This window comes from Hemitrygon akajei, chromosome 3 (assembly GCF_048418815.1).
Source record: "Hemitrygon akajei chromosome 3, sHemAka1.3, whole genome shotgun sequence".
Lineage (NCBI taxonomy): Eukaryota > Metazoa > Chordata > Chondrichthyes > Myliobatiformes > Dasyatidae > Hemitrygon > Hemitrygon akajei.
Window position 1 is genome coordinate 66,842,846 of NC_133126.1, and position 13,110 is coordinate 66,855,955.

Consider the following 13,110-nt stretch of genomic DNA (forward strand, 5'->3'; position numbering starts at 1 on the left):
AAGGTGTGTTCATTACTGGTCATTTCACCATTTATTGTTCACATGCAATTTAGATTTATCCACATTAGTGGCTTTGGAGTCATATATACAGTTAGAGTGCCTAAGACTTTTGCACAGTATTGTATTTGTTAATGTGGAGCGGAGAGCAAGTTTGTAATTCTGGTGGGAGAAAATGATGTTGGGAATGGTGAAGGCTAAGTGCCGCTGGAGGGGGTATGGGACAGGTGGCAGAGAAGGAGTGCTGGGGTGGGGTGGTTATGGCACAGGTGCAGACACAGCCAGCCCCGAGACATCAGGCAAGGTCATTTGATTCCAAACAGCTGGTTTATTGATCATAACAGAATGTCTCTGTGGTGTTTCTTGTTCCCTCCCTTATGCTATTCCCAGATATGATTCCCCTCTCCTTTCCCACTCTCAGTCCACAACAGAAACCCACATCAGAATCCAGTTTATCACATTTGTCATGAAATTTTTTTTTTGCGGCAACAGTATTGCAATACATAAAAGTACTACATGCCATGTAAAAGTCGTGAGTGTATGTGTGTGCGTGTATTCAAGATTTTTGCATAGCACGCTAGATCAGACTGCGGTAAATTGGAATTTAATGAATCAAGGGAGTTTACAGTACAACCACCATCTGTTGGTTTCATGCTGATATTTACTATAGTTTTCTCCCCCAAAATATCAGTTTTATTTAAGTAAAGCTCCAATGACCCAGGGCCCTTTGCATTTTGGTGATGCTGGATTGGCAGACATTTGAAACTACTGGATACTATCAGTTCATCAACATGCTTGAATTCACTTTTTAAGTAAGTTGTACATGATAGTATGACCAGTGTGGACCAGTGTGTTAAAGAGAAAATGAGGGAAAACCAGGTGAGTGTAAAGGGAGTGCTGAAGTGCATAAAATCCAGTTCGTTTAAAGGGCAGGTGAACATGACCCCGATGAATCTATACAGAGTATGGGAATGGAATTCTGGTGAGTTAAAAGGAGTAAAGAAATACAGCCTAGGTGAGCCAGATGCAGAGCAATGGGATAGTGGACTATTAGTTTTACCGTACTTGAATTTTAAATTTTCCAACTAAGATTTTGAATTCATGTCTTGGTATCTTGATCCAGAAACTGAGTGTTGTTCCAATAACATAACCAAATAAATCTCATAAATGAGGATTCCTTTCTCCCATAAACAATTTAGTTCGGTGGAAGCAGATTTTCAAATGGTTAAAACTACTTTTTCGAAGTTGGAAAAGAATAAACAATAATGAATAGCCAGACAACTAATTTATCTAATGTGTAAACACGAGGAAATCTGCAGATGCTGTAAATTCAAACAACAACACACACAAAATGCTGGTGGAACACAGCAGGCCAGGCAGCATCTATAGTGAGAAGTCTACTATCTTTCCTTTCGGTTAGTCCTGACGAAGGGTATTGGCCCGAAACGTCGACAGCGCTACTCACTATAGATGCTGCCTGGCCTGCTGTGTTCCACCAGCATTTTGTGTGTGTTGTTATCTAATGTGTAATTCCTTTTGGAGATAAGTTGATTCTCTTCAGAATTTCTTTGCTGTATTATAAACTGCGATGACTGTTTTCAACCAATACAGATAATTGCCTTGTTTGATACCAACATCATTGCTATTTCAGTTCTCTTTATCAAGAAGATAGTTTGGCTGCACAAATGCACAAATTTTGCTGATAATTGGGTAGCGTGGCAAAAAGTGTAAAATTTTCATACCTTCTACATCTGTCAAATAATCTCTCCAGAAGCTGATGGCTTTAGATTCTGCAATTATTCTATTACTTCCATTCGGTGAAAAGTCAATGGAGAAAAGGTTTCCAATTATTTCAGCAGATAATTTCTGTGGTTTGTAACACAAAAGTTCAGAGAATTTTTCTGGATAGGTTTGAATACTTTCCAACACACCAAGAACTTTCAATCCTTCACGAAACCTGGAAAGATAAGGACCAAATTAAAGATCAAAGTCAAATCAGTTTCAAGGGGCAACATGACCTGGACAAAGAAAAACAGAAATAAGTTAGATGAATAGCATGGTAGAAATAACTCAACATAATGGCCATGTTTTTAACAATGAGGATAAATAAGACACTGATTCATTGGTGAATGATTTCTGAAGAATCTAACGTTTCACATGGAATGCATATTATTTTAACCAAGCATTAAAATAAATGCATTTACACACCCTTTAAAATAATGCACAGCTGATTAATTTCATACACTGTAACTTAAGATCTCTTACATAACACACTAAAGTCAATAAAAGGATACAGGCATGTAAAAATATCGTGGTTTATATGAAAAATATTTCACTGGCCTGGTAAATTCTTAAACCCAAAATAAACAACACATATTTTATAAGATCTGAGGTGCATAGTTTCATACACTGTACACTATTTTAAACATCAGACAACAGGTAGAAGTTGGAACTAATTCCAAAAAAAAATCAAATTGCAGCACAAGGTTCCATTCACCAATCTAAGGTCCTATCAGTCCAGAATCCCATTGCCTTTGCTGACCACTGTTGAATATTATGCTATTTAATAGAGTTTTGAACTAAAAACTAATTTTTTGTTTGTAAAACTTCTACAACTTCTACTGGGTTTGTGCATTTACAACATGCGATATTAATCCATCTAAATCTGATTAGATGGGTTGTCTATGAATTACCATTATCAATCTTGCCTCTCTCATTTTCACAGAAATCTTTATTCCTCATCCCTATCACCACACTATTTATACACATCAAAAACTTGGTCTCACAAAACATTCGCTATGTTAATCCCATAAACCCTTTTTCTCCATTCTCCCCCACTCAACCATGCTGAGACAAGAAGTCCTAAATAGTAGAAATCAAAACTTTTGCAGATCATAGAATTCAACTTTGATTTCAACTGGAATTTTATATGTAAAGAATTGCTTCAAAACAAATTAAATTATACAAATAGTCACCGCAACAGTTCTTTCATGAAACCATTTAATTATTTTTTGTGTAGAAGACCATAAAATATAGGAATAGAATTAGGCCATTCAGCACATCAAGTCTGTTCCGCGGTTCAATCATGAATTTTTTTTTAAAACCCCAATCTCTCTCCTCCTCCTGGTAATCCTTAACCCCCATCACCAATGAAGAATCTATTAATCCCTGCCTTACACCCAATGACTTGGCCTCCACAGCCCTTTGTGGCAATGAATTCCACAGACTCACCTCCCTTTGGCTGAAGAAATTCTAGCTCACCTCAGTTTTAAAGAGTGTCCCTTTGTTGAGGCTGTGCCCTTAGACCCTAGACCCACCTACTAATGAAAATATCCTTTATATCCGGGTTTTCCAGTAGCTACTCTGTTTCAGTGAGATGCCCCCGCCCCTTTGAACTCCATTGAATACATATCCGGAATTATCAAATGCTTCTCCTATGTTAAGCTTTTCATTCTTAGGATCATTTTTGTGAACCTCATCTGGACTCTCTCCAGGCCTAGCACATCCTTCCTTAAATACCAGGCTCAAGATTGCTCATAATATTCCAAATGTTGTTTGACCAATGCATTACAAAACATCAGCCAATATTTTTGCTTTACATTCTAGTCTTCTCGAAGTGAATGTTACAGAATTCCAACAAAAGACTGGAATAGTCTTCACCATAATTATGTGTAATTCTAAAGTATTATTAAGGAAACTGATATGCCATGCAGACCCACAGCTGATACCATGGAGACTGACAACAAACTATCAAGAACAAATTAAATATCTATTTGACATTAAGGGAAATTGATGAAAGGATGCACATGAAAGACACACATACAACGACATTTAAAATACATTTAAGTTCTGGAGGTTTGAAGCAGTGTACAAAAACTTACTTTAAAAAAAAACATCTGAAGTGCATCTGATGTAAGTATTGATATCATTTCCCTATGATATCACTTCTCCTTAATTGCTTTGATCAGAAGCACTGTGTAAAAACTGGCTTCCACTTCAGTATAAGTGATACATCTGCATAAAGTTGCTGAACAATAAACTGGAGAGACTAGATTTTAATTCTAGTCTTTAAAATTTAAGAACCAACAAAAAGATCAGCCAAGAGAATACAACAGGTTTCAGATTCAACACTGAACTTTCTCTAAAATCACCCGGAACACTGGAAAACTGGGTTATTACCACCTTATCAGACCTTCTATCAAATGCAATCTGCTTCACGCCCTAGTGCAAAATGAAAATTGTTGGAGCTTGCAATCAAGTACAACTTCTTGCTAAACTCTCATTGAACATTGCCCAATTCACATTCACAAAACTGCCTAGGCTTCCAATTTTTAGGATATTTTGAACGCTCATAGAAGTACAGAACTAAACACAAACCTTTCTAAGGGTGAGTGAACTCGACTGATTACGTGAAAGATCAGCACATCTTTTAACAGCAGTTCCTTATCGTCCAGTGACCATACTGGTCTTAAGCATCCAGCTATTGAAAGGTAATCAGCGTTTTCATTGATAAATAGTTTCAACTCTTCCAAGGTTGATGATTCTTTTATCTGAATGTTCAAACATAATAAAGAAATACGTCAAGCATTTAAGCATCAGTTTGGAACCACTTCTCCCTCACCCATAATCACGGCCTTAAGAATTTTATAAACGTTGAACAGCAGTTTTTAAAAGCAACATGAGCCTGAAACACTAAGATTGTATTAACTAACTTTGTTACACTGCAGTTTTTGGCACTTAGTTTATTTTCCACCTTCCAATTTTGCTGGTTTATAATTTAAATGAATCAGATGCAAGTGTAGCTTCCACATTACATACCTCCATACCACACAGAATGAACCCATTTGGCCCATCACATCCATACCAATGGACATGGCAATTCCATTCTCCCACTAATTTTATTCCCACAATCCCATAAACTTCCCACAACCAAACACGGTTACACACTAGGGAAGAACACATAAACTCCATACAGAAGCATCAGAGATCAGGATTGAATCAATGTCACTGGGGAGCTTATGAGCTGCAGCTCTACAAGATGGATGGTTGTATTGACTTTTAATATATAATTTAATAACCCAAATGTGGGGCATTGATTGAATTATGATTCAGGGAAGTCAAGATACTGAATTTACGAGGGGAAGAACCTTTCTCACTGAGCCATCTGCACAGAATTGCAATACAAGATCTTCTTGGTATGGATAGAGTGACCTAAACTTGCCCACCTCAAATGAACTGAGGAGCAGCTGAGCCTCCAATAGAAGCTGCAGCACTGGAAACCTGAGCTTACACATTTTGCAAAGCCCTGCCTGAAGCTGAGAATATTTCTTGATTTTTTTTAATGTCTTCATCATTTAGATGAATAAAAAATTTAAATTATTTGAACTATTTTAGAAGGAATAAAGGACTTAAAGTTGGAGAGCTCCGAGAGAGGAGGCAGTGCACAGGTTTGGGAACAAAGTTTAAACGGGGAAAGCTTCGCGGGAACTCGGCTATTACCGGTGCACCAATCATGAGTTGGAGAGCTGGGAAGGTTTAGGCATAAAAGGGGGACATTGCCTAGCAGAGCAGTCATCGATGGAGTAATCTGAGACAGAGCGGTAGGGCTTTGGCGAGGTAAGTGGGTTGGTGGACTTCATTTTTTTTCTGCTTGCATTTTTATTTGGAGGAATAGAGGGCATGTCTGTAGGGTTAGTACTTTGCTCTGGGTGTCAGATGTGAGAATCCTGGAGTCTTCCAGTCTCCCAAATGGCCACATCTGTGCCAGGTGCATCGAGATGCAGCTTCTGAGAGACCGTATTGGGGACCTGGAGCTGTGGCTTGATAACCTACAGCTTATTAGGGAAAGTGAGCAGGAGATAGAGAGGAGCTACAGGGAATAAGTCACCCCAAGGCTGCAGGAGTTAGACAAGTGGGTTACTGTCAGGTAAGGGAAGGGAGCTCAGATAGTAGACAGCACCCCTCTGGCCATCCCCCTCAGTAATTATTTCTTGTTTTGGATGCTGCTGAGTGGGGTGAACTGACAGAGGATGACCACGGCGATCGGGTCTCAGGCAATAAGCCTGGTTCTGTGGTGCCGAAGGGAGAGAAGATAAGGAATGCAGTAGTCATAGGGGATTAAATAGTGAGAGGAACAGACAGGAGGTTCTGTCAGCCTCACAGAGATACCTGCACGGTGTTTTGCCTCCCAGGTGCCAGTGTACGGGATATCTCGGATCGGATACAGAGTATTCTGAAGGGAGAGGGTGAACAACCAGAAGTCTTGGTACACATTGGTGCCAATGACATAGGTAGAAAAAGGGAGGAGGCCCTGAAGAGAGAATTCAGGGAGTTGGGTAGGAAGCTGAAAAGCAGGACCTCCAGGTAGTAATCTCAGGATTGCTGCCTGTGCCACATGCTAACAAGCGCAAAAATAGCATGAGCAGGCATATTAATACATGGCTGAGAGAATGGTGTAGGGGGCAGGGCTTTGGGTTCCTGGATCATTGGGGCCTCTTCTGGGGGAGGTACGACCTGTACAAAAAGGACAGGTTACACCTGAACCCTAGCAGGCAGGTTTAATAGAACTGTTCGGGAGGGTTTAAACTAATTTGGCAGGGGGATGGGAACTGGACTGATAGAAAGGGCAGGCAGGAAATGAGGCATAATCACAGCCAGTGGGATGAGTTACAGGGCTACCCAACTCCCTGAATAGAGGGGTGGTGCAGTTAAAACAGACAGCAACAAATACTGGACTGAAAAATGTTATATTTGAATGCACACAGCACAAGAAATAAAATGAATGATCTTGAAATTCAGCTACAGATTAACAAGTATGACATTGTGACCATCTCTGAAACTTGGCTAAATGATGGCTGCCATTGGGAGCTGAAAGTCCAAGAATATACGGTGTATCAGAAAGGTAGGTTAGACTATTTGAAAACAATAAAAAAAGTTTAAAAAAAAAAGGTAGGTTAGTAGGCAGAGGTGGTGTGGCCCTGTATACAAGGAATAATATTAAATCACTAGAAAGGGATGACATAGGATCGGAATGTACAGAGTCCCTATGGGTTGAGTTAAGAAATGACAAGGATAAAAGGACCCTAATGGAAGTTGTATACAGACCTCAAAACAGCAGCCGGGAAGTGGATTACAAATTACAGCAGGAGATAGAAAAGGCATGTCAGAGGGGCAATGTCATGATAATCGTTGGGGATTGTAACATGAATTGGGAAAATCAGGCCAATACCGGACCTCAAGAGAGAATTTATATAATGTCTAAGGGATGGCTTTTTAGAACAGCTTGTTGTTGAGCCCATTAGGGGATTGGCTGCACTGGATTGGGTGTTGTGCAATGATCCGGAGGTGATAAGGGAACTTAAGGTTAAGGAACCCTTAGGGAATAGTGATCACAATATGATCCAGTTCACTTTGAAATTTGAGAAGGAGAAACTAAATTCCAATGTGTTAGTATTTCAGTGGAATAAAGGAAATTACAATGACATGAGAGGGGAACTGGCCAAGATTGACAGGAAAGAGATACTAGCAGGAAGGACAGCAGTGCAGCAATGGCTGAAATTTCTGCGAAAAATGAAGGAAATGCAAGACAGATATATTCCAAATAAGAAATTTTTCAATGGAAGGAGGACACTACCATGGCTGACAAGTGAAGTCAGAGCCAAAGTAAAAGCAAAAGAGAGAGCAAACAAGAAAGCCAAAGCCAGTGGGAAGATAGAGAATTGGGAAGCTTATAAAACCTTGCAGAAGGAAACTAAGAATGTCATTAGGAAGGAAAAGATGAATTATGAAAGGAAGTTGGCGACTAATATCAGAGAAGATACTAAAAGTGTTTTTAAGTATATGAAGAGTAAAAGAGAGTTGAGGGTAGATATAGGACCAATAGGAAATGACGCTGAAGATATTGTAATGAGAGGCGCAGAGATGATAGAGGAACCAAATGCGTATTTTGCATCAGTCTTCACAGTGGAAGACATCTACAGTACACTGGACATTCAACAGTGTCAGGAAAGTGAAAATTATGAACGAGAAGGTGCTCAGGAAGCTTAATGATCTGAGGGTGGATAAATCTCCTGGACCTGATGGAATGCACCCTCGGGTTCTGAAGGAAGTAGCTGGAGAGATTGCAGAGGCATTAACAATGATCTTTCAAGAATTGATAGATTCTGGCATTGTACCTGATGACTGGAAAATTGCAAATGTTACTCCGCTATTTAAGAAGGGTGGGAGGCAGCAGAAAGGAAATTATTGACCTGTTAGCTTGACATCAGTGGTTGGGAAGTTGTTGGAATTGATTGTTATGGATGAGATTATGGAGTATCTAGAGACACATGACAAGATAGGCCAAAGACAGCATGGTTTCCTGAAAGGAAAATCTTGCCCGACTAACCTACTGCAACTTTTTGAGGAAATTACAAGCAGGGTAGACAAAGAAGATGCAGTAGATGTGGTGTACTTGGATTTTCAGAAGGCCTTTAACAAGGTGCTGCACATGAGGCTGCTTAACAAGGTCAGATCCTAGGAATTACAGGGGAATTACTAGCATGGGTGGAGCATTGGCTGATTGGCAGAAAACAGAGAGTGGGAATAAAGGGATCCTATTCTGGTTGGCTGCTGGTTACCAGTGGAGTTCCACAGGGGTCGGTGTCGGGACCACAGATTTTTATGATGTGTTTCAATGATTTGGACTATAGGATTAATGGATTTGTAGCTAAATTTGCCAATGATACAAATATAGGTGGAGGAGCGGGTAGTGTTGAGGAAACAGAGAGCCTGCAGAGAGACTTAGAAAGTTTAGGGGAATGGGCAAAGAAGTGGCAAATGAAATACAATGTTAGAAAGTAGATGGTCATGCACTTTGGTGGAAGAAATAAACGGGCATACTATTATTTAGATGGGAGAGAATTCAAAAATGCAGAGATGCAAAGGGACTTGGGAGTCCTTGTGCAGGATACCCTAAAGGTTAACCTCCAGGTTGAGTTAGTGGTGAAAAAGGCAAATGCAATGTTGGCATTCATTGCTAGAGGTATAGAATAAAAGAGCAGGGATGTGATGTTGAGCTCCATAAGGCACTTGTAAGACCACACTTAGAGAGTATGGTGCGCAGTTTTGGGCTCCTTATTTTAGGAAGGATATACTGACATTAGAGAGGGTTCAGAGAAGATTCACCAGAATGATTTTAAGAATGAAAGGGTTACCATATGAGGAATGCCCGGCAACTCTTGGGCTGTATTCTCTGGAGTTCATGAGAATGAGGGGGGAATCTCATAGAAACGTTCCGAATGTTAAAAGGCCTGAATAGATCAGATATGGTAGGGGACTCCAGGACAAGCGGACTTCAGGATTGAAGGACGTCCATTCAGAACAGAGATGCAGTGAAATTACTTTAGTCAGAGGGTGGTAAATCTGTGGAATTCGTTGCCACGAGTGGCTGTGGAGGCCAAGTCATTAGGTGCATTTAAGGCAGAGATAGATATGTTCTTGATTAGCAAGGGCATGAAAGGGTATGGGGAGAAGGCAGGGGAATGGGGATGACTGGAAGAATTGGATCAGCCCATGATTAAATGGTGGAGCAGACTTCTGCTCCTATATCTTATGGTCTTAAATAGTCAACATTAAAAACATGAACTAAAAGCATGAATAATTAAAAATACAGCACTGTATTCCACAATAAACCACTAGGTTATCAGGCCCTAAATCAGGTCTAACCTGAAGCTCCTTTACTTGTCTCTACATGGAGAGAAACAATGGAGCACATTAAGACATTCAGTGGGTTGAGTATTTTTGTTTAGAAAAGCCATCATTTGCCCAATACTTTCTACCCCTCCCACATTCTATACTATATTAAAAATCAAAAGAGTGGATAAAAAAGTTACTCTGGAGTTTAAATACACACAGTATTGCTCTTAGACTAGTCAGATGATTTGCCTCCCTCTTTGTGGCAAGTACTTGTAATTCAAAACTGAAGAGTAGTGAGTTGAAGACCTGTTGCTGATATGCATATTTTTCAAGAGGTCCATTTTAGAAATATTACCAATTTTAAAACAGATAACATTTGCATCACAATACTAATAATAAACACAAGATATTCTGCAGATGCTGGAAATCCAGGGCAACACACACAAAATGCTGGAGGAACTTAGCAGGTCAGGCAGCATCTATGGAACTGAATAACAGTTGATGTTTCAGGACGGTGGGGGTGGGGTTCATCAGGACTGTGAAGGAAAGGTGAAGAAGCCAGAATACAAAGGTGAGGGGAGGAGAAGGTATACAAGCTGGAAGCCAGGTGGGTGGGTGGGAGAGATTAAGCAAGAAGCTGGGAAGAAAACAGAAAAGGTAAAGGGCTGAAGGGATAATAGGAGAGGAAAGTGGACCACAGGAAAAAGGAAAGGGGGGACACCAGGGGGTGGTGATAGGCAGGTGAGAAGAGAAAATGTGAAAAGGGGTCCAGCATGGGGGGGAATTAGAAAGAAAGAAAGGGAAGGGGGATACCTGAAGTTGGAGAAATCGATGTTCATGCCATCAGGTTGGAGGCTACCCAGATGGAATATGAGGTGTTGCTCCTCCAACCTGAGAGTGGCCTCATTGTTGCAGTAGAGGAGGCCATGCACAAAATGGCAGAATGGGAAAGGGGATTGGAATTAAAATGGTTGGGCACCTGGAAATCCGACTTTTTGAGGATGGAGCAAAGGTGCTGGACAAAGCAAATCCCCAATCTATGTCAGGTCTCACCAGTGTAATGCAGGCTGCACCGGAAGTGCTGGACGTCCCCAACAAATTCACAGGTAATGTGCTCCCTCATCTGGAAGAACTGTTTGGGGCTCTGAATGGAAGTGAGGGAAGAGGTGAATTGACAGGTGTAACACTTCTGCTTGCAGGGATAAGTGGCAGGAGAGAGTTAGTGGGGAGGGACAAAGGAATCACAGAGGGAGCAATCCCTAAGGAAGGTAGAGGGGGGATGGAGTAAAGATGTCACTGAAGGCAGAAATTGCAGAGAATGATGGGCTCGATTCGGAGGTTCATGGGGTGGTTGGTGAGAACAAAAGTAACTCTATCCCTGTTATGGTGGTGGGAAAATGGGGGGAGGTTGGATGTCTGGGAAGTGGAGGAAATGCCAGTGAGATCAGTATCAATGGAGAAGGAAGGGAAACCCCAATGCTTGAAGGAGGAAGTCATTCCTTATGTCCTGAAGGAAAGTCACATCCTAGGACCAGACACAGAAGAGACAAGGGAACTGAGAAAAGGGAAAGGCATTTTTTTTTTTTTAAACAGGAGACATGGTGGGAAGCGTTATAGTCAAGATAGCTATGGGAGTGGGTAGGTTTATAATATATCAGTAGGCAGTCTGTCTCCAGTGATTGAGTCAGAGAGATTGAGAAAGGGGATAGGTGTCAGAAATGGACCAAGTGAACTAAGGGCTAGGCGGAAGTTGGTGAAATTGACAAGCTTAGCATGGGTGCATGAAGGAGCACTAACGAAGTCGTCAATGTAGAGGAGAAAGAGTTGGGAAACATTACCAGGGAAGGCTTGGAACATACACATAGCCAACAAAAAGGCAGGCATAGCTGGGGCCCATGCACGTACCCATGGCTAGACCTTAGTTTGGAGAAAGTGAGAGGAGCCAAAGGAGAAAGTGGGAGGCGCTAAAAAAGAAATTGTTGAGTTCGAGGACTAGTTCTGCCAGACTGAGGAGGGTGGCGCTGGAGGGAAACTGGTCATGTCTGTTTTCGAGAAAGAAGTGGAGAGCTTCAAGGCCTTCTTGAAGGGGGATAGAAGTGTATGGCTTCTCGAGATCCATGGTGAAAATGAGGCAATCGGGGCCAGGGAATTGAAAGTTGTTGAGGAGAGTAAGAGCACGTGAAGTGCCACGGGTGTAGCTGGGAAGGAACTGAACCAAGAGGGATAAAATTGAGTCGCGGTTTGCAAACAAGTTCAGTGGAGCAGTAGCAGGCAGAAACAATGAGGCTACTCGCAATGATGCTCTTTTCCTCAGAACATTGCCTCAATTGCCCGATTCCTTTTCTCCACATTTTCTACAAAAAAGTTTTCTTTGGGAAGACCTATCAAATTTTTTCAAACAATTTTATTTTATGAGCTTAAGGCCATTATAACTTTTATTTAACTCATTTCATTTGTACATAGATAGTCAAGATTTATATTTCAAGATTAATTCACATCTCAAGATTTGCTTTTGGGAAAAAAGAAACGTTGTCAGAGACTGCCCTTAACCATAGGATTTAAAAGTAGTTCATGATTTTACCTTTATGATCTTTTGTGTTATCTCAAATGATGCCACGTCTTCTATACTTGGCTCAGTTATCTCTGGTCCATAGGCCAGACAATTAAATAGTGTTTTGGATAAGAAGTTTGGTAATGGACCACCATGAACTAAGGATAGTGCAATCATTCGTCCAGCCTCATAATACCAATCCAACCTAAGAGCTACAGAAAGAAATGAATATAAATATATAGACTTTTATCTTCTAATGCACTCAGATTAGGAGGATAAACAACCAAAAGTTCCACTCAATATTTTCCATCACACCAACTACTACACTTAAAACATCAATACTTGGAAATGAAGAACTTTGGAACTTCCCAAGGTAACAATAAATGATGTACAAATACAATATATTTATTTAAGTTGATTCAATTTCCTAATTATCAAGAGTTCCAGACATATAGCAGCAATTTGGAAGAATAGGCCTCTTATTTTTAAATTTGAATGATTTGAAATCAAGGAAGCAAGCTATTCTTAAATGAGTATTTATTCTTCTGTGCATTAAAAACAAGACAACTTCCACATCACTGATTTGTGTTCCCATGGCAGACAATTTGCTTTACATTGTTTCAAAACAAGCTCTGTTGCTAATTGCCTGCAGCACCAGATGTTGAACTATGTGCTACTGTAATGAAGAAAACAAAGAAACACCGTTTGATTGATAAAAATTATTTTTCTACTTCAATAGAATAAGATAGCAGAGGGATGGGAGCAAGAACATTAGTTCAGAAAGTGGATGGATGCAGAAGAAGATAAATGTCAAGGCCAGTAAAAGGAGACAGGAGCAAAGTAATGGATTTGATGGGACAGATAGTTTAATGCTAGGAAGATACGGG

General features: G+C 40.5%; 1 protein-coding gene across 2 annotated transcripts in view; it reads right to left on the minus strand.

The window, feature by feature from the left end:
- The window catches only part of g2e3 (G2/M-phase specific E3 ubiquitin protein ligase), an 81,101-nt gene that overhangs the window by 5,244 nt on the left and 62,747 nt on the right, over positions 1-13,110 (minus strand). For both annotated transcript variants that reach the window (XM_073040079.1, XM_073040078.1), the window contains 3 exons: positions 12,254-12,435; positions 4,375-4,547; positions 1,740-1,954 (listed from right to left, as the gene is read on the minus strand). In XM_073040079.1, the coding sequence (XP_072896180.1) occupies positions 1,740-1,954; positions 4,375-4,547; positions 12,254-12,435 (570 nt within the window). The remainder of the gene's footprint in view (positions 1-1,739; positions 1,955-4,374; positions 4,548-12,253; positions 12,436-13,110) is intronic.